We start from the raw sequence: 21,193 nt of genomic DNA on the forward strand, positions 1-21,193 counted from the left end.
ACGTTAGTTAAGTACAAGTGCTCAACATAAAATATATGAACAAATGATTACTTTGTAATTATAGGCGCATTTAAACTCACGTTCAAATTAACAAATACACATTATGTAAATTCCCTCAAATTATATATCGGATCATTCAATATTTCTTCAGTTTTAATCATCTTACTTTCTACCATAATTATCTTACTAGCATTTAATTGAATTTACAGCAGCAGTGGCTTTTGTGAATTTGTGTTTAACAATAAAATAATTCATCTAGTCCGATCTTTGTTTTACTTTACAATATCATTCACATATGACATATATCATACATCTTTTATTAATGAAACAGAAAATCTTAATCAGCCTACCCAACCTTATTTCAAGACGTTTTATATAACACGTACAATGTATGCATAAAAGATTTTTGTGGTGTACAAATATTTTTATAAGGTAATGTACATATACATACAGCTATCTCCACTGTGATAATCGCCAATAATAGTATAGTGATATCAGCCTTCTGGTCAGTGACAACTGATGTACCAACAACACTATGTTATCCCGGTGTAATCGACAACCTTGTCTTTTAATGGTCTGTATTCCATAATAGAGAGTTAATCACTATCCTTGGCACACATGCTTACGCATAGCTGTCTAATATAAGAGTATCAATTTACATGTTTATTGATATGAAGGAAAACTAATAATAAACTATGGTGAAAGTAAGTAGTGGAAAATATATCTATCCTTCTATCTTTCTTACTCTATTGTATAAATTGTAGAGAAATATATGCATATAAGAACAAAACTTTCTTTAGTTAGAAAATCATATATATTCATAAAAGGTATATATACATGTGACTTAATTAGTTTAAGAACAAATTCGTATTGGTATTATTCAAATCCTGTCTTCCAAGTTTATCTAAAACAAAAATTAATAATACATTAGGTTTTATATCATTAAATAATTTAAAATATATATATAGTTTAAATTCAGTGGAAAAAACTAATTATCACTAAAGCTCATAGCGTATATTAAAAGCATCACTATAGTAACTGAATTTGAATTTTTTTTGTTTAATTATTTAACATACTGTACCTTTTTATTATTTGTCTTCTGGTATTAAACTTTGTAATTAATATGTGTGCAAAAAACCTATGGACAAAAAATAAGTTTATTAAAATCAACATATTTATATTAAAATTGCATAAATTAAAGTTGCAATTCAGTGAGGGCAAGATGTAATCATTTTATAAGAAATCATATTAGCGTATATTATTAGATCATCATCTTAATTCCTAATAAAATTATGTTCTTTTTATACAGTTACTCACCTGTTTGAAAAAGTAATGATACACATCGTGCTCAAGTAAATTATAGAATCTGGTAAAAAACAGATGTTAGACTTTTTAAATTAAAAAATATATATTTTACGACTTAATTGCAATAATACATTGTAATCAGCAAAGGAAGTAACATCAAATCTATTCAGACATATGCTTGTCAAATATCATCATAAAGAAACTATTGTAATTTGGAAATATTTATTAATAAAAAAATTATTTACCTTCCTATCTTTAAAAAAGAGGTTCCATGGTTTAATTATTATTTTCATGAATACATCTTTCCTGTAAAGTAATAATTCGAATTAATCATAATTAAAATACATTACTAGCAAAACTTCATAATATTAAATTCTTATATCAGTGAAAGAATATCACCATGTTTGCATGTAAGACAGGGATAACTTTTAAATTACTCATCATAGAAAATTTTTGTAATATTTTTATGCCTATATTGTAAAATAAACTGCTTTTAAATTACCTTCCTAATATCTTTCTTTTCTTTTTCAAAGCTTAAATTTTTTCCTATTTCATGTTATATATCTTCTTTATCCCATAGTTATTTATATACTATACATATTATATTATCATAGGTGTGATACCATATTCAACCATTTTCATTGTTTGCATCTGAAATAAGTAAACAGATATTCTTATATATTTCTTATTAAAGATTATGAGTAAAAATCATATTCAATATAATAAATATTCAGGTTTATAATATCTACATTATATTTCTGCTTGACCGGGGCGGTCTATATAGATCATCATATTTCATTCAAATAAATCATAAAAAAAGATTTAATTTAAAATTATATTTTACTCTATTTAAGAAAAACTTACCAAGATTATCAATGGAATTTATTACAATGTATTGCAACTGTATTTCTTGCATTTTTTCCCTAGAAAGAAAAACAAACTCAACTTACATACTTCTCAATTAAATAAATTGAATACATATTTTTATAAATCTCTTCAGAAAACTGAATCACTCATATAATACTCAGACTGGGGCAGTATCATGTCATCATATGAAATACTAATTTTTAATGAAATTCGCGTTCGAAAAATTAATCTGAGATGATCTAACGTGAGAATAAAAATATGAAATTCAGAAAATTACCGAAAAATAACTAGAGAAGAATGAAGTGAAAATTGAAAATCACAGCAGACACCAAGCTAATGCAATAAAACTAAAAATAGATATTCTATTTTTGCAATAAATACTTTGTTAAACTTGTTTTAAAGAAATAATACTCACCGGAAAACTTGCAAACAAGCCGAAACTAAAGTTGATCAGCAAGAGGGCATCCAAAGCACGTTTCTGACTAATTTTAACGTTTTAAACTAACTCTAGAAGAAAAAATAAATCGAATTCCAAATGATTCATTAAATTAAATCAGGAAAATCAATCGAATATAGGTTAAAATATTCAGAGTCGTATTTCTAGGTTGTAATCAAGAAATACTCATACGAACGAGACTATTTACGTATCATCACATAAAATATAAAATCAAAATTCTGAGGAAGCAATAGCAAATTAAAGAAAATATAATGGTAAATGATATGCTGAAATATCTGTTGCTTGAAAAATGTCGTATTTTTATGATACTTCGTAACGATGCACGTGATAACTGTGGATTATATAAAATATAAAATACTCTTACCTTACCATTTTCGACGAAATCTAAAATGAAGGAGAAGCGTCTCTTCGACAGAGTTTAAATAGAATTTATGGTCTAGGTTCACTTATTTTGAAGAGTGACCTATCGATATATCAAAAATGCCCTCTGATGGAAATATAGTAAACCGTTACAGATATTTTTCGAATCTTATATACACATACAAAATAGATAGGAAATTTTTGAATTAATAAAAATATGTTTAATATTGTTTTTTTTTTTAATAACCAGATGTGATTGACTAACTATTCTCAGATTTTGTATATTTATTTAAGTCGAGGAAATCTAATAAAATACAATAGTTTTCTCAATTCTTTTGCCGAAATCTACTGAATTTATTCATTATTAGTAAATAATGATAATGAATTTGCAAAAAGGGATAGGGTCGCAAGAATAGAAAATGTATTTCATATAATACGAGATACGGAACAAGTTTTCCTCAATCTTTGTTGGGCTTGTGTGCATATACGTATATGCGCATATGTTTTAGGTACATACGTATTTATCTGTAATCTTTTATGTACTCAGATAACATTTCAATAAATAAAAAAAATTTCACAATATAAAAGCATGATATCACTGTTGGTACTCAAAATTCTATTTATAATTGTGATTTCAGTAAATATAATAAACAAGACATGATTTCGTACATTTTGAAACGAAGAAACTGTTGCAATGTGATACAAGACGTTGGTAAGAAATTAATTCGTGACAAGGAAAATTCTTGCTTTTAAAGCGTTTTTGAAATGAATGGTTTATCAGAGGACGACAGTTCTGATAGCAGTAATGAGTTTCTGGTTGATCCACGGAAAATTAATTTGAATTCTAGTTTCTTCGCGAAAAAGAAGCTTGATGCTGCGGCGGTTGAGTATCGGATTGACACCGAAGATGAGAGCACCGATGACGAGGATCTCGAGGATGTCAGTCAAACAGACAATATCGAACTTTTCACTCAGGTCTTGAAAAACTTAGAATATTCGCAAAAATTTAAACAGAACGATGAGAACATTGAAAAGAAAGAATCACATTCAGACCATTCCATATTACAAGAAAAAGAGGAAAAAGGACAAAAAGTAAAAAAAGAGGTAAAAGATACTACATCGTTTAATGAAATAAATGAACTTTTGCTCCAAGGTGAATGTAGTATAGGTTCACTCTCCAAAAAAGGCTCTGAAGATACAACAATAAAGAACGAGGAAGACACTGAGCCTCCTAATGAATACACTATTCCAAAAGATGGTGTCAAGATTGTTTTACCAGGTACTTGTTTAATGATTAACAGAAAGAAAAAGGGGAAGCCAGATTTGAAAGCAATCTTGAAGAAACGATTAAGAGATGCTCAGATATTAGTAGAGAAAGTAGGATTGCTTTGTTGGTTGGCTTATGGCTTTCGTTTAAATGGCCAGATAAATCAGCCTGAAATAATGGCTGGTGTATTATCATTGATCTCTACTTCAAATTATCCAAAAGATAGAATTGACCTCATATATCTAGAAAAGTTTACAAAATGGTTTATACACGTATTTACATTTGAGCCTGTTGTAAGTAATGGTAATAAACAAATAGATAAAGAAACTTTATTGAAAATATTGAAAGACAAAAAAGTTTCTAACTATAAAGAATTGATATTATTATACGTTGCTACATTGAGAGCATTGGGTTTAAATTGTAGATTGGTTATCTCTCTTTGTCCTCCTCATCGGATATATAGTAATAACCCACTTTTTAAATTAGATAAAGAGCCGGAAACTGCGGGGAAAGATAAATCTAATGTAACCAAAAAGAGAAGTTCAAAGAAAAAGGAAGAAAAAGAGGTAGCTTCTGATAAAACAAATGTGATTCAAAATAGTTCTGAGGCCAAAAAAAATGCTAATGCAGAAGCCAAAAAGAGAGCAGCTAAAATTTTACATTCAAAATTGCAGACTTATAAGGGCAAAAACAAATCTGATACTAGTAAAGACTCTAACAGTGACAGCAAAGCAACTAAAAAATCAAATACTAAAAGTACTGAAAAAAAAGATGAATCTGGATCTGCAGAACAGGAAAAGAGTATGTCTAGTTTAAGACAATTAAGATCTCGGAAAGTTAATATCAATTCTGAAGATAATAAAGCAAGAAAGTCTACAGACTTGTCTTCAAAGGTTGATGGCACAAAATCAAAATATTATATAGAAAAAGATTCAACAGATTCTGAAGCAGAATTTCAGCCTAAACCAAAACGTTCAGTGAGGAAGAGTAATGATAAAGAAGAGGCATCACAAAGTTCTAAGAACACTATAAAAAAGAACAGAAAATTAGTATCCTCTGATAGTGAAGATCAAACAAACAAAACAAAGGAAAGGCAAGATATTTGGGCTGAAATATATTTAGAATCAGAAGAAAGTTGGATTTGTACGAGTGTATTGGATGAAAAAATCCATTGCATACCTGAAATATATGTGAGTAATTTATGAACCAATTCATATTATATCTACTAAAGTATGGTAATAACAATTGCACTCTGTTATAGAAAAAAGCAACAAAGCCTGTATTGTATGTAGTAGCTTGGAATTCTGAAGGTTTAATAAAAGACGTGACTAGACGCTACTGTGCACAATGGCTTACAGTCACACGTAAGCAACGAGTTGATGAAAAATGGTGGCTTGAAACCTTGTCTTATTGGAAAGAAAAAAATACTGCTATTTCTAGAGCTGAAGATGAAATGCTATTACAAAGGTATTTTATATATTTAAATATTTTTACTTATCACAATACTTCTTTATCTGATAGTTTCATTTGTTCTAGAGAGTTGGAGCAACCTTTGCCTAGAACGCTTAGCGAGATCAAAGGTCATCCATTGTACGTTATTCAAAGACATTTACTCAAATTTGAAGCATTGTATCCTCCAGATTGTGTGCCCTTAGGACATACTTCTACTGGTGAAGCCATTTACTCTCGCCACTGTGTACATACTATTCGTTCAAGGGAAACTTGGCTAAAAGAAGCCAGAGTCGTAAAACCAAATCAAGAGGCCTATAAAATAGTCAAAGCTCGTCCAAAATACGATAAAGTATATATAATTATTTCAATCTCTTCATTCGTAAATATTTATTCTGTAATAATCAAATTTGTAAAATGATTTAATTACAATAGCTTTCGGGAATGAAAATTAAGGATTCACCACTGGAATTATTTGGTGAATGGCAAACTATGGAATATGAACCACCAGTAGCCAAGGATGGTATTGTTCCACGAAATGAGTATGGAAATGTTGATTTATTTAAACAACGTATGCTTCCAAAAGGCACCGTTCATATAAATCGTAAGTTCTTAAGGAATTAATTGATACATATAATGTACCATATGTGTTCTGCAGCAAATGTATGAAAATTAATAGAAATAATTATAATGATTGATAAAAATGGAAATTAAGACTAATATATGTATCATGATGTAGTTCCAGGATTAAATCGAATCGCACGGAAGCTTAACATTGATTGTGCACCAGCTGTAGTAGGCTTTAATTTTGGAAGTATGGGTGCAGTTCCTGCACTCGAAGGTTACGTTGTTTGTTCTGAATACGAAGATATTTTACGAGAAGCTTGGGAAGCTGAACAAGTTGAAGCAATTAAACGAACTAAAGAAAAGCAAGAGAAACGAGTTTATGGAAATTGGAAGAGGCTGATTCAAGGTTTGCTTATAAGAGAGCGACTAGCAACGAGATACGAGTTTACGGAAGAAACAAAATCGGCAACTAATAAACGGGCGAAACATAAGAAAACAGAAGTAAAGAAGACTAAAATATTTTAAACCGCAAAATGAAATTATAAATCATTTTGTAAAAAACCTTAATAATGTATACATCACAGGAATGATGTATCTTATTATTTCGTTACTACTTATAATTTCAAGTAAGAACATAATCTTTTCTGAATACGAAGATGTTTTACGAGAAGCTTGGGAAGTTGAACAAGTTGAGGCAATTAAGCGAACTAAAGAAATCAAAAGAAACGAGTTTATGGAAATTGGAGGAGACTGATTCAAGGTCTGCCCATAAGAAAGCGATTACCAACGAGATACGAGTTTATGGAAAAAACAAAATCGACAACTAATAATAATAATAATAAATTAATGATAATAAACTAATAATAATAAACTAATAATAAGGCAGCTATTACTATTATATTTATTTCAGTATTATAAACAATCGTGCGAGATAGATTTTGTAAATGAAACTTGTACAAAATTTTAATATATATGTCTTTCAAATGTAGTTTCGTTTGATATTTTTCAGATTGTATTTTGGTATAATATATGCAGCTAGTGTTTCTATATTTTTTTAAGATATTGTTAACCCCTTGGCATACAATGACTTCTGAGAGACGTCATCCATTTCATGTACCATTGTAGACTTTGACATCTCCGAGACGTCAAGAACACTTTCCGGCGAACGTCGAAAATCAGGCGTTTTATTTAATATTGACTTAATTTAATAAAAAATATCTAGTTTCTCTACATGTTTTGAAATGTATCATACTTTATAGAATTATTAATTTATTATTTTATAATGTTACTTAATTACTGTCCATTAACATTATATATCAACCTGATTAAATATTATACAGCAATGTAAATTTCAAAACAAAATGTTCTGTTTCTAAGCTTGCATATAACAGTGCAGTTGAGCCAGATTAAATAGTGTTCTTCGGACGCATCAAATTCCATTTTATTTGTACGTCAAGGATCATTTTGGGTGTTGTTTTACTGATTGAATATACATAAATATCCATTTAATTTAGTGTATTAATGATAATTATGATTAGATTGCGGATTTTTATGCATCTGTAAGAAATTTACATCTATAGGAAATCTGTAAGAAATATTTGAAAGTACAAAATTGCGCAGAATGCACATAATATGAACGTTTCCAACGAGGTTCTACTTTTATAATTATATTCTCAAAAATACGAATTTGCATAAAAATCCGCTGTATAATTATGATACTTAATTTATATAGGATATTCCTATAGAATGTACATAAATGTAGGCAATTTTTGAAGAACTATATGCGTAATAAATTAATATATATTTATATAAATGTTGTATTTATCGCTTTAGAACCGTTATTATTTGAATATTATCGACCGATCGATATATAACATATGGGATTTAAACTTTGTATACATAAGCAACAGTGTTTACTAAATAATAAATAAATTGAGTCTTTTATAGAGAAGCTTTTATAATAATTATTTCAGATTTTTAATGTAATATGGACCCAGAATATTATTCTACTTTGTACAAATGGTAAGTTATATAAAATTTGAAAATTGCTACGAAGAAATTTTAAGGTTAAATAAATAATAATTCGTATTTTATTATTTGGTTTTATGTTTCAAGGTTTGAAAAATGTGGGATAATATCAAACATAAGAACGCATCTTCGTCAAAATTTAATAAATGCATTAAAAAACAAAGATATTGTTTTAAAAAATGATGAGCCCAAATCTGCGAAACAGTACGTTTATGATTTACTAGTAGCAGAATATTTATTTAATCACAATTACGCATACACACTATCTGTATTTGCTAGTGAAGCACCACTGTTAATTAACTTTTCTACTAAGACAGTTCAAAAAACCGATGGCAGCAAGGAAGAGAGTAATGAAAAATTGCAAAGTGATTATATATTGCATGTTTTGGAAACATTAGGTATCAATCCACATGATCCTAAAGGACAGTATGTTATATCGCAGTACATAGAAAATGATATGCCTTTGCTTTTATGCATATTAAAGTGTATAACTATGTTTTCCTATAACATACACAATGATGTGCCCATAAGAGAAAATATATCTCTTTGTAATGAGTCCACGCAAACTGAATTTTCTTGGCAAGCTCACAGTTTATATGTAGAAAAATTAGTTGCATTGAAAAGGAAAATATCCATGCACAAACAAATAGTCGACAATAAGCTGCGCAAGAGAGAAATGATGTTAAAAGAACAGGCAATGTTCATTGAGCAACAACTTGCAACATTAAATATAAAATTGCATCAAGTTCAGGTAATACAAATTTTTATTCTATAATTAGTTCAACTAAAATAAAATAACAAAATATAAATCTTTTTTATAGAATGTTATGCATAATATGAGTTTGAAAGAAAAACAACTAAAAGAAAGAAGGCAAAATAATGAACAACAAGTTTTGCAAAAAGGAATGGAATTAACATCAAAGGAAAGATTGTTGTTGCAAGAAGCAGATAGGTATAATATATGATTTATAACATTAATATTCATAAAATTAACAATTTCTCTTTTGTTATTACACATTCTGATTTACATAGATTGCAAAGGGAGCAAGATGACCATAGAAAATTAGAAGAACAATTAAAAAAAACATGTGATCAGAAAGGTGTACAAACTGAAGATCTGGTAGAATCATCTAATCATTATTTACGAAACATTGAAATACAAACAGATATTGTAAACGATATAAAACAAGAGGATAAAATTGAGGTTCTTACTAGAGAAAAGGAAGAATTAAATGCTCTTATCCAAGATCAACAATTAAGAATAGAACAGATAACACAACGGGCTCTTCAGTTGTCTCAACAAGTAGAAGGAATACGTTCATTAAGACCCATTAACATAGAAGTTCCAACACAAACTGTTAATACAAATATAGTTATTAGCGAAAGTAGTTCAACAGAAGATATTCTCCAGGATGCGAAGATGAGACTTAAACGTCTAGAGGAAGAAAGTTTGAAAGCGGATCAGTATTATTATAATTTCATCAACAACTCTCCATGATATAATAGTTACAGTAATCTAATAGAAGTAAAATGAAAAAAACTGAAAAAAAGATATATAAATGTAATTTGTATAATAAAATATTTATGCTGATTTTTTTTATACAGAAAGAAATGTAATATTTCTTCTTGATTATTAAGGAAGAATCGGGAACAATAATGAATGAAACAAGTGCCGCATCAATGAATTTTTATTGCGGTGATCGATAAGTCCTATTATAAATTATATAAAATTCAAATCGTATGTACAAATTTAAGACTGAATAGAACATGTACCAAAGTGCTTTTGTTACCTACTTTATTTTATAAAATTGGACGTTAATATAATATACAATTTATTCGCTATCTTTTTTCTTTATTATTTGAATTCTACCTTAATTACATGCAACACCAAACGTAGTATATAAAATGTTAAGTCAAATTTTCTCCATTGTTGTACATCATCTTCGTTTGGGATCCGAACTTCTCCTAGTACTCAGAATTAAGGATCATATTCCTCTATTTTTTTTAATAATTGAAAATGGAAATTTTCTTATGTTAAAGCGATATTTTCTCTGGATATTAATATGTATAGTCAAAGGATATTGTTTGTCCCGGCTTTCGCGGCCCTCCCGTTCATGAGTACGTTCCTTTGTGTAGGGTGACTTTTCCTGAAAATACATTCTCATATGAATCTTCTGAATGCCATGCTATCCTGCAATTGGCGTTTGGGTATTTGATAGTATCACCTAGTTTTTCTGGTCTTTGCTATTGTCTCCCATTTCGTCTTTTCAATGTACTCGAAGCGGACGTCTTTATCAACTAAGGGGTCAAGGAATAGTGTTAGAAAAATGATTAAAAAGTTAATTTATGGGCAGAAATGTTTAGGACAAAATGTAAGACTGATGTAACGGGATTTACGAAAACAAGTGTGGCACGTTCTTTACGAAATGTGTTATTTTCTACGTTTCTATCAATAGGACTGTTACACGCAAGTCTCTTTCAAGTTCTTTATGTTTTCTGTACGTATGGGAAAGACAAGTAATGACCTATTTATGACCATTTCAACAATACGCAAATACCTTAGAAAATCTATTCAATCGAATATAATACGAATGAAGTATTCGAAATTATTCGAATGTATCTTAATAAAGATACAATTTCTTATATCTTTGATACATGAATAGTGAAAAATTTCAATTAGAATTACTAACCTTGTTATAATGATGTTTCTCCCTATGCTCGGGGATATCACCATTTTGATGTGTTCCTTTTGCTGAAAATCATCCTCATTATTTATATAAAGAGATTGATGTTAGAACAGATTTTATATTATTTGAAAAAATGTTTACCTTTCTCATCATCTTTTCTTCTTTTCTGTTCGGTCGTCACTGCTGATTCGTCTGTCCTATCCTGCAAGTTACGAAAAAACTAGAATATGTTATTAATGTGTCATTTATTAAAAATTTGAGGCATACCCTTTTTCGTGCAAATTTCTTTTCCCTGCGCAATTCTTTTTGTTCATCCCTTATTTTGCCTTTACTCGAGCGCTCTTTTTTGTCAAGACTTCCCTCAGCACGTCTACCCTCCTGTTAACATTAAAAATCAAATTACACAAATATATAGGAAAAATATTATTGTAAAATTTAATAATTCTCACCTTTTGTACATTCTCAACTTTTCTTCTTTTGGCATCTGAAATTAAAGATTATCGGTTTTGTAATTTGGAATAAATTGGAATATATATATATATATGTAATACACGTATTTTTTGCCTAAGTACTTTCTTTTATTGTGTCAGCAGTTGACACAACTTTATATTCTCTAAAAGATATTATAAGAAACTGTAATGTTATGTTATGTAATGACAATATTTAGAACTTCTTAATGCAAACCTCTATCTGATCCATCTTGCGTGGGTCCAGAACTAGCACTACTATTTGATACACTAGAAAGGTCACGGTCTAAATTATCTACACCACTGCCATAATAGTGTTCCTCCTGTAATTAAATTAATGACATGACAATGCACTTATTACACAATATAGAATAATTTTTCAACCAATTTATAGTTACTTTATAGTATTTTCGGTCTTTTTTATCTATCGTGTCCTCTTCCTTAATCTCGTCCTTTTTTAAATGTTTGTCTTTTCCTTCAGAACTTTCCTTGCTTTCTTCTTTTTTTCTAATTTTTTCCGAGCTGTCACTATATTTAATAAAAGCTCGGTAAAATCTTCTGATTATTTTCGAAGTAAAAATTGAAATATGTGTCACTCGACTTACTGATGCAATTGATTCGATGCACTTCGTTTTTCTCGTTGATCCTTACTCTCTTTCTCTATCCTAGAGTCGCCGTTTGTAATTTCTTTACTCGATATTCCATCGCCAGCTTTATCCGAATTATCACTATTTGAAGTATCTTGTGCTTTTCCAGTCTATTAGATAAATATAAAAATTGATTTTTAAGTAAGAAAAATAAAAATGAAATAAAAATAAGGCAGACCTTATCCCCTACGTGATGAAAATCTGCTTCGCGAATCATGTTTGGAGTTTTGGCTTTTAATTGGCCACTGTACGACGTTGCTAGTACGTGTAAATCTTGGCGTTGTCCACGTTCCTCCTCTCTCACTTTTTCCACTTTACGTTCAAGAATTTGAGATAATTTTGCCAGAACAGGGAAATGTGGTAATATTTTTATTAATATTATCAAGGAATTTCTTATTTGTACGTAGTCCTTAGAATCCAAACAAACTACAATCGCCTGTATAAATGATGCATATTAATCTACAGTTAAAAAAGAATTTTATCACATAAAACCATTACCTTTGTAATTTTGTAATGCCATTTGTGGCACACGTGTCTGTAATTTTCAAATCCTACCATATCATTGGCTTCAGAGAATTGATTGCTAACTCGAAATTTTGTTACAAATCCCGGATAATTGCTACATTCCTAAAAGAAGGATAAACATATAAAATCATCTGGATTTATTGAGTATGTTATAAAATAATATACCTTATCGAATATGGCTTTCTCAGAGTGCCACCTCATTACTGTTTCCAGCATAGCGCATAAAAATCTTCCATAACGATTCGCTTCGTTTTCGGTACATGAGGTAACTGAATATGTTATATCACAGAAAAGCTATAAGATTAAATATTGCGTGATAAATAATGCAATATGTAATACATAAAGTGAGTAAATTTCTAATAAATTATACACTTACTCTGTCATAGCAAAGAAGGGTTGAAAAATTCGCAGTCTTTAAAGAATGTATAGTATGAACGAATTTGGCGCAATACATGGCATCCACGGTTGTAAATGTACATCGAGGAAACAGACACAGTTGTAGAAATTGCGTTATCGTTTCATTTTTCGCTGATTTTGCGCTTCGAGATAAAAACCATGTATCTTTCTCTTGTCTAATAAAGTGATATTAATAAAACAATATTATTAAAAGGTTTTTCCACAGAGCATATAAATATTAAATTGAACAAATTTTACCTTAGATATGCAAATACTTTTTCAACGTGCTCTTCCTGTTTTCTCCTTTCATCTTGTAGTTTCTCAATTAGAGTTGTATATCTTTCTTGCTCTTTCTTTCCCTTGCTAACATTCTAAAAAAAAGAAAAAGGTATATTAATTTAAAAGCGAACTATAAAAATCGCTGTTAGAATAAGAAGGTATTAACACACCACATCTTTGGAATCGGCGCTTTGTGCCGCGAGTTGCTTTAATTTGTTAATTTCTCTCTGGTAACTCTCCACAGGAACATACAAATCGTACATAGATAAGGACCAAAATGTCACCAGGAACTGTGGCGAGATATCCTCCCATACTTTTAATGGATGTAAAGGTCTGACTGACTGAGCAACAGGTGCCATAACTGCTTGTGCAGCTTCTGCGTACTTTGCTTGCTTCATAGCAGTTGACATCTTTTTGTAATTTGGATCAGCTTTACGTAGGGCATCATACTTAATCTGAGAACAACATGTAAAATTAGATCTGTTCAATAACAATACTTCCTAAATTGGTAATTATATCTTTATCGATTAATGTAATGGCTATTTTCTCATATACAATTATAATATTTATTATACAAAAAGAAACTTACATTAATGGCATGTGCAAACATTGGTCTTGCAAGAAAAAATGCGACATCAGAATGTATATGATTGTCCTGGAGCATAGAATGTATGGAGGGAAGTCTTTCTACATATTCATCTACTGTCATAGTAGATCCCAAGAAGGTGCCAAATTGAACTAATGTATCTTGACATTGATCATATAGTTTTCCTATGATTTTAAGTACACAATTTGTAAATAAATTTTTTTGTAAATATTAAGAGAATAAAATATTAAAAATATTATTATAATGCTTACCCACGAGTTTAAGATGAGATTTATCTGTTTCCCTATACACAACACAGTGTTTTTGCTGTGCCATTAAAAGACATAATGCTACAGCAAGATCATGTTCAGCTAGAGCTTCTTTTAAACGTTGTGATGATTTCTTTGTATTGCGTACTTGACTGAAGTAGCCGGCCTGGAACATTTTGTATAATTGTAAAACATTTTTATAATTGATATTTATGTATAGATTAATTAAATATATTAATAAAATTACTTCATTTTTTAATAAGTCTCCACCTGCCATGGCATCTAACTGATCCGAAGTCATCTCCTCAGCGGCTTCGATACCCGCCATCTTTTGTACTATTTCTTTCAATATTAATAAATCTAGGCTGAAAATAAAAGTGAGCAATAAGATAACTATTATTTATCTCAAGTTTATTATTCCCATTGCGCAATTTTACGCGGTTTTCGTAGGCATTATTATGCAAGATACTTTACGAATAAAAATGATTGCTAATGAATACTTTTAAATAACTTTAAAAATAAAAATTGGAATATGATAAATGAAAACATAAGAAATGAAATTATTGCGTAAGAGAATATATGCGTAATTTTAATAGTTATGAGATTTTTATATAATGTTATAATATAAATGAACTCATATATCTAAAAATTATCAAATAATTTTTCTCTTTTTCTACTAACTGTGTACTAAATCACACATGTTCAAAGAAACTCTCTATTTAAAAAATACACTGTTTGTCTGGATAAATCTTAAGCAGAATTGAAATACAATTGATAATTTCTATGTATTCAAGTGTATGAGCCATAAGAGCATAACATATATTTAGTAAAAGCTTTCTGTTGTTAACGGAAAAAAGCTCGTAATTTATTAATGTAGTATCGTGGACGAGAGGCCTAAGAGATATCAGGCAAACCATAAACAATGTCGCGAGAAAACCTAAGTGCTGACAGGCCTATTAATGTATCGTCGGTCCTTCAATCGAATAGTTACGGGGGCAAGACCTGCATGACCCTAGCCACGAGCAGTTACAGAACACGTGCGTAGTGGGGGTAGAGAAAAAACAAAGGGATGCTAATGGAGAAAGACGAATTAACAGTCAGTGTTAGTTGAGAAGTCAGAGAGAGTTAGTTTGGAAGTCAGAGAATGTGAATCGAGAAGTCAGAGAGTGCGAATTGCGTTGTCGAGATATTGTTGCTAGCGTTGTCGAGAGAGTGTAGTCCGCGTGAGAGAGAGCGTTGGAACCGTGCTGACGAAAGTTGCAAATTAACTATTTAGTTGTCTTAATTATAGTACGTTATTGTATTTAGTTCACGTTAAACAAGTATTGTTTCCTGTTTAACCAACATCTGTTTAATCCATTTTAAATAAACTAATTGTAGTAAGATTCCTACACTAGGAAAAATCAAAAAGGGATTAAGAATATCACATTAATGATAATTATTCTTAATTAGCTTAAAAATTTCTGAACTTCTTGCATTATATTCAATATTCAATTAAGTAATTATTACATCATAAAAATGAACGAGAACTTGTACAAAATCTAGACAGTTACAAACTAACTGAAAAGAAATTAGTTTCTTATATACAACGTACCTTTTTTGTGCTTTAAGTTGATTAGCTACATACTGCAGCAAACCAGTAAGTTCAATATTATACTTCTTAAATATGGCTCCACAAAACGAAGCAAGGGATTGGAGCCAAAGAGATATGCTGGTGCCATCATGTTTAAACCTATCTCTGTCAGCACCAGCTAAAGCTTCCACAAGACAGTAACCAAGTACATCATAAGAAATGTTAGTCAAATATTTTAGGGAATCTACAACAGGTCCTGTAACACAAGAAATAGTAAAAATTATTTAAAATGAAAACCTCCAAGTTTACGAATGTTTCATAAAATTATTTACATACCTATAAGATTATCATACAATTGGATTTGTATAAGAATATAATCGAACAATACACCGGGCGAAGAATGTGTAAGTTTGCCTATTGACCTCCCTACGGGCTTTATGGTTTCCTTACTCACTCTTTTCATGATAGACTTAATTTTCTTTTGCGCATCTGCTCGTTTTCTTAAAAGAGCAGCATGTTGCAAAGGTGTATCGTTTTTCCATCGAGCGTACAAACAATATCGATTCTGATATGGATAGTATTTTAAGATATTCCACAATTCTTCGGCAACGCAACAGTTACAGTCCATAAACGACAACGATGGCAGTAACGCCACATCGAGAATAGTCAACACGTCGTAATACAAATTGTTATTTTTATCAATTGGTTGCTTATTGGAATCTAACGGACACTGTTTTATGGCCGCATGACACAATCGCATGATTTTGTACATTAAAACAGGATCATGATGTAGATTGGGACCAAGGACTATGAGCATTGGTAATAATTGATCGTGGATCTCCTCGAGACTCTCGATTAGTTTCGGAGCAAGAGAGCTCTTTAATTGTGGAACTCTCCTACCTTGTAATTTTGGCGATATTATACAATTTCTGAAATATAATGTAGCAGGTACAGTAACAGAATTTAACTATAAAAACATGCTCTAAATTTGTTTAATTGAATCCTTTGTAACGAAAGTATTAGAATGGAATTTACTTGCGATAAACAGGTTCGATAAGAGATTGAATCATTTTGCACAGCGCTAATGCAATTGGACGTTGATCGGTAAAACTGTGTTCGGGTAATCGATTGAATAAATTTTGTGCTACTTCCCAAGCTCCTGTCTCTAGAAGTGCTTCGCATAACCCGAACTTCTGATTACTTGTGTATTTATCCTTTTAAAAAATAATGACGTTAATAAGATCTTTAATAAAATATAACTATACTTGTTTAGATACCTGTGGAGTTTCTTTCTCCTCTGGTACGTCCTCTTTGTCTTTCGTAGAGATTACGCTCAACTTGCGAACATAATCTTTTGCCTGTTTCATTGCCTGTTCATGTTCTTTAATAATAGTTTTATCATCTGGCACCAACCAAGGTAATATATCATCTAATTTAATGACACCATGTTGTAACATGAGTGCAGTGACTTTTTGCAATGAAAATGGAGTAGCATTGACGGTTGAACAATATTTAAATCCTAAAACTTCGCAGAGTACCTGTTGGTCACTCATATATGACCGAATTAAAGGGATAAAAAGCGCATCATCTTGAGGTCGATTCTCAAAAGTTTCTAATAAAATATCGAGTACCCTATTAGGGTCAAGATTAAAATATCCTAAAAGAATGATATACATATAGTTCCATCCATTTAAAATATACAATTCAGAATATATCGGAACAAAATTTTTTTACCGATAAGAGACTTAACAATTTCCAATATTGATGCTACTTCACTTTCTGGACGTTCCTGATTCAATTCCACTATAAGTTTAGAATATCCTTCGCTTTCCTCCCGAAATAAGTTAAATTTCCGTTGTTTATAACTGTAAATAAATATTTTATATAGATTTCGCTTCATTAGTTTAATTTTTATATTGAATATTTTACTTAAACAAATAGGAAAAAATACATACTACAATTTTGTCTTCACTTTAATAAATTTGATTTGGAAATTCTTGTTTTTTAAAGTTCCTACATCTTGCAATGTATCAATTTCTAAACGTTCCTTCAATATTCTATCTGTGAGAAACTATATAGAAAGCAAATGATAAATTAATTATGTCATTAGAAATATTTTAATATGTAGCCAGTAGTTCAGTCACTTTTGTTATCCTATAAAATGATACCTTTTCTGATTCTTTTACAAGATAATAAAAATTATTCCTTTCTTCATTATGTGCCTCTGCATCTATCAGAGTAAATATATCCACTATTGCAGATGGTATTGCTCCATCAATATTCTGCAAATAAATATATTTTAAATAAAAGAGAACTAAAATAGACTAATAGTTGGAAAAATGAATTATTGTAATATTGTCATTGACCATTGATCTTACCGTTAGTTCACCTAATGTTTGAACAACATTGTCCTTTTTTATGTTCCCACGGATTCCATTTGAAATTAATTCGTACAATCCTCTTCTCCATTCTAAAATTAAAGATACCACCACATAAATATGTTAAAAATATAGAACTATCAAATAATAATTATATATTGTAAAATGTATCTCAAAAATGCAATTCCTCATAATTTATAATTTACAGTTACATATATCAAAATTAAAAATAATGCAAAATTAACAAAGAACTTGAGAATCAACTTTTTATTAATTTGATTGAAATACGAAATAGTTCAAAATTATATTTTATTCACATATATAAACTCTTTTACTTTTTACAATATTCAATGCGTAAAACAACTTTCCACTGAGGTTTTTCATTAAGATATGTATTTGCATAAAAATCCACACCCTAATTATTTACATTCATAGATAAAAGAATATAAGGAAACGTTGGCGCTTAAATACATTTCATAAATTTTTACTTTTCGGAATATATTTCTCAGATAACAAACAGGGAGAAATATTTTCTATGTGAACATCGTTTATTTCATAAACAGATGGAAACGTTGATGATATGATAAGTGTAACATTGATAGATTTCAGCGCGCGTAAAATTGTCACTTTGTGTGGAAACATGGCTCAAGCTGTTAAGAGAAATTCTTGTAATCTCACCTGCAGTGTTGCCTTCCTTAAATTTGTGCTTGATTAACTTGAGGCTGCAAACAGTTGTTAATTGACAATTAACTCTTCAGAAGAGCGAGAAACAGGAGAGATAAGTTGCAACCATCAATTGCACAGAAGTATGCAATATCAATTCAATATTAATCGAACGCACTTTCGGACGTTAACCACTTACAAATCATTTTTTCCATGTTTATCCCATGCTTTCCATATATCTGTATTCCACACTTTACCAGCCATTTTAATTCCATGAAAAGCTTTTTTATAATTAAAAACAATTGTATCAACATCACAGGTTAATAGACTCCATTTTGCACCATTGCAAGCGTCCTCGAAGCTATCGTGGCGCGATCTTTCTTACGCCATATATTATATCTAGACTGGTATTCTTATTGTTAAAATCTTCCTTCTACGTAATTACTTATTAATAAATAGATTGGAGATCTTTATATATTTGAAGGTATAAAAATGCACGCAGAAGTATATTTTTATTTATTTCTTTGTAGTTTAGACCCAGTTTCTGTTAAGTACAAAGAGGTTGTTGTGTTCTTATTTCCAGTTTCTTATATTGTCGCCCAGTACACATAATAAAAATCTGAGGAGCACTAAATTCTAATATCTGATTTATAATACATTAGAACATAGTAAGCTACGTTTTCGAATATTAATAAAGTATTAGTTAAAGATATAGTATTGATTAAAGAGACATTTAGCGAAAAAATGCTAATCGAATTTCACTGAAAATGTTTTATGAACTACTGAAACTACTAAATCAGTATATTATCCTATCTACTTTTGATTTATGAAAAATATGTTGTTTATCTTATGACAGTATATATATAGGATATAAATATAATTATAGAATATTGATTTTCTCCGAAGATTAAATTTATACTTTACGTAATACAAGAAACGAACATACGCGCTTTAAATGGCTTCATGGGAAAAATGTAAAAACAGTACTAAATACGAATAATTTTTATTTATATATCAAATACATAATATCATAAGTTACTAGCAAATTCATTTGCCTTACAAATACATTTTATAGGTTAGGTCTTATCAAAATATTACCGTTAGAAATTGATGGGTTTAGGAACACGAAGAACTTCAGTTCTTTTACGTTCAGCCATAGAACAGAAAGGTATTGTTATTTTTACTTCAAATAAAATCAGAGAACATCTGGCTGTTTATTATTAATAGTAAATAAGTTTTGGTATAATTATATCGATTAATTACTGCACAACAACACGAGTTTAATATTATCGTCGATAATATAACATGCTTTATAATTAGAATATACGAGTGTAACCCTGTTTTGTTTACTACTCTTCCTATATATAAAATAATTTAGACAACTGTAAAACTTAATATTTTATTATATAAATATATACTAGTACTGTAAGAATGTATGTTTTGTATTTAGTTTTTTTTTTAATTAAGAATTATTTTATATATTCTTTTTTTTACTATGATAAATTTGGTTATGTCACGTTGCAACTGTAAATTTGACAATTTTTATTTTCAGTACAAAATGGCCAAATCTAAGGAGAAGAAGAGCAAAAGTGCTATTAACGAGGTTGTCACTCGTGAATATACAGTGAATCTCCACAAACGTCTCCACGGAGTTGGATTTAAAAAACGTGCTCCACGAGCTATCAAAGAAATTCGCAAATTTGCTGAAAAACAAATGGGAACCCCAGATGTGAGGATTGATACACGACTCAACAAACAACTGTGGTCTAAGGGAATCAGGTAAATTTTATATATTTTTGAGTTTGATTTAATTTATAACTATTTATGATTCAACTGTCACTGTCTGAATTTTTTGGTATTTTATATTATTAATTTGCATTTGTATATTTCTAGAAATGTACCATTCAGAGTTCGTGTACGATTGAGCAGAAGAAGGAATGATGATGAAGATTCTGCAAACAAGTTGTACACCCTTGTTACGTACATACCAGTTGCTTCTTTCAAAGGTTTACAGACAGAAAATGTTGATGCAAGCCAAGATTGATTTATTTCTGATTAATAAATAAGTTTTCATCAATCTTTGACTTTATAATTATTTCAATATTCCCTTGTTTATTTCACACTCAATAGTTTTTATTATTTTTTAACGTTCAACTTCTTTAATGTACTTAGGATATTAATATTAGAAATGATACTACTCACTTACTACTCTCTTAATGATACTACTAATCTAGCACATTTTACAAAGTCTATATTTAACATCAGAATCAGAGATATTAAAGATAAATTAATTTTAAAATCCTACGTTGAGTAAGTTAGAACAATTTAAAATTTTAAAGGGTTCAAATATAAAAATTTTCTGCGATCTGATATTGTCGATTATCGATACATATCGACAACAATGTCACTATATATGCTTCCCA

At 29.7% G+C, this 21,193-nt stretch overlaps 4 protein-coding genes, 1 long non-coding RNA gene and 1 other non-coding gene across 14 annotated transcripts; 3 read left to right on the forward strand and 3 right to left on the reverse strand.

Moving 5' to 3' along the window:
• Nucleotides 1-60: 60 nt before the first annotated feature.
• LOC138188308 (uncharacterized) lies at nucleotides 61-3,120 on the reverse strand. 5 transcript variants are annotated; one of them, XR_011175461.1, is made up of 8 exons: nucleotides 2,588-3,120; nucleotides 2,170-2,228; nucleotides 1,808-1,956; nucleotides 1,551-1,611; nucleotides 1,318-1,366; nucleotides 1,082-1,138; nucleotides 660-904; nucleotides 61-576 (listed from the first exon to the last, which is right to left on the reverse strand). It is a non-coding gene; the product is annotated as an uncharacterized LOC138188308 (long non-coding RNA). The 5 variants fall into 5 exon arrangements; XR_011175462.1 differs by having other exon boundaries at nucleotides 61-636; nucleotides 746-904; nucleotides 2,588-3,115; XR_011175464.1 differs by having other exon boundaries at nucleotides 838-904; nucleotides 2,588-3,105.
• On the reverse strand, nucleotides 2,296-2,364 carry LOC138188566 (small nucleolar RNA SNORD31). The gene has a single exon (XR_011175555.1). It is a non-coding gene; the product is annotated as a small nucleolar RNA SNORD31 (small nucleolar RNA).
• A 271-nt stretch (nucleotides 3,121-3,391) lies between the features above and the next one.
• On the forward strand, nucleotides 3,392-7,319 carry Xpc (DNA repair protein complementing XP-C cells homolog). Of its 2 annotated transcripts, XM_069129144.1 has the most exons (7): nucleotides 3,392-3,498; nucleotides 3,628-5,446; nucleotides 5,518-5,723; nucleotides 5,793-6,057; nucleotides 6,141-6,309; nucleotides 6,445-6,773; nucleotides 6,929-7,319. In XM_069129144.1, exons 2-7 carry the CDS (start codon nucleotides 3,755-3,757, stop codon nucleotides 7,097-7,099), a joined length of 2,832 nt encoding a protein of 943 aa, XP_068985245.1. In that variant the 5' UTR covers nucleotides 3,392-3,498; nucleotides 3,628-3,754; the 3' UTR covers nucleotides 7,100-7,319. The 2 variants fall into 2 exon arrangements, with proteins under 2 accessions (XP_068985245.1, XP_068985244.1); XM_069129143.1 differs by having other exon boundaries at nucleotides 3,468-5,446.
• Nucleotides 7,320-8,100: 781 nt separating this feature from the next.
• LOC138187896 (centriole and centriolar satellite protein ofd1) lies at nucleotides 8,101-9,990 on the forward strand. Its single transcript, XM_069129145.1, has 4 exons — nucleotides 8,101-8,294; nucleotides 8,388-9,051; nucleotides 9,122-9,252; nucleotides 9,333-9,990. The coding sequence occupies exons 1-4, from the start codon at nucleotides 8,260-8,262 to the stop codon at nucleotides 9,796-9,798; spliced, it is 1,296 nt and encodes a 431-aa protein (XP_068985246.1). The 5' UTR covers nucleotides 8,101-8,259; the 3' UTR covers nucleotides 9,799-9,990.
• Nucleotides 9,991-10,078: 88 nt separating this feature from the next.
• Nucleotides 10,079-19,152, reverse strand: tho2 (THO complex subunit 2-like protein). 3 transcript variants are annotated; one of them, XM_069129142.1, is made up of 28 exons: nucleotides 18,970-19,152; nucleotides 18,786-18,829; nucleotides 18,108-18,199; nucleotides 17,898-18,011; nucleotides 17,685-17,800; nucleotides 17,464-17,594; nucleotides 17,007-17,386; nucleotides 16,765-16,943; nucleotides 16,066-16,658; nucleotides 15,751-15,985; nucleotides 14,404-14,521; nucleotides 14,160-14,322; nucleotides 13,891-14,072; nucleotides 13,472-13,756; nucleotides 13,281-13,393; nucleotides 13,003-13,198; nucleotides 12,792-12,920; nucleotides 12,600-12,728; nucleotides 12,292-12,537; nucleotides 12,060-12,211; nucleotides 11,853-11,982; nucleotides 11,672-11,777; nucleotides 11,437-11,471; nucleotides 11,255-11,365; nucleotides 11,129-11,189; nucleotides 10,991-11,052; nucleotides 10,383-10,447; nucleotides 10,079-10,268 (listed from the first exon to the last, which is right to left on the reverse strand). In XM_069129142.1, exons 1-28 carry the CDS (start codon nucleotides 19,032-19,034, stop codon nucleotides 10,238-10,240), a joined length of 4,263 nt encoding a protein of 1,420 aa, XP_068985243.1. In that variant the 5' UTR covers nucleotides 19,035-19,152; the 3' UTR covers nucleotides 10,079-10,237. The 3 variants fall into 3 exon arrangements, with proteins under 3 accessions (XP_068985243.1, XP_068985241.1, XP_068985240.1); XM_069129140.1 differs by having other exon boundaries at nucleotides 12,280-12,537; nucleotides 13,475-13,756; nucleotides 18,970-19,151; XM_069129139.1 differs by having other exon boundaries at nucleotides 12,280-12,537; nucleotides 18,970-19,151.
• A 678-nt stretch (nucleotides 19,153-19,830) lies between these two features.
• On the forward strand, nucleotides 19,831-20,847 carry RpL31 (ribosomal protein L31). Of its 2 annotated transcripts, none has more exons than XM_069129444.1 (3): nucleotides 19,831-19,938; nucleotides 20,323-20,549; nucleotides 20,664-20,847. In XM_069129444.1, the coding sequence occupies exons 2-3, from the start codon at nucleotides 20,329-20,331 to the stop codon at nucleotides 20,812-20,814; spliced, it is 372 nt and encodes a 123-aa protein (XP_068985545.1). In that variant the 5' UTR covers nucleotides 19,831-19,938; nucleotides 20,323-20,328; the 3' UTR covers nucleotides 20,815-20,847. The 2 variants fall into 2 exon arrangements, with proteins under 2 accessions (XP_068985545.1, XP_068985546.1); XM_069129445.1 differs by lacking the exon at nucleotides 19,831-19,938 and adding an exon at nucleotides 19,972-19,996.
• Nucleotides 20,848-21,193: the final 346 nt, after the last annotated feature.

This window comes from Bombus flavifrons, chromosome 16 (genome assembly GCF_040668555.2).
Source record: "Bombus flavifrons isolate JBK064 chromosome 16, iyBomFlav1_principal, whole genome shotgun sequence".
NCBI lineage: Eukaryota > Metazoa > Arthropoda > Insecta > Hymenoptera > Apidae > Bombus > Bombus flavifrons.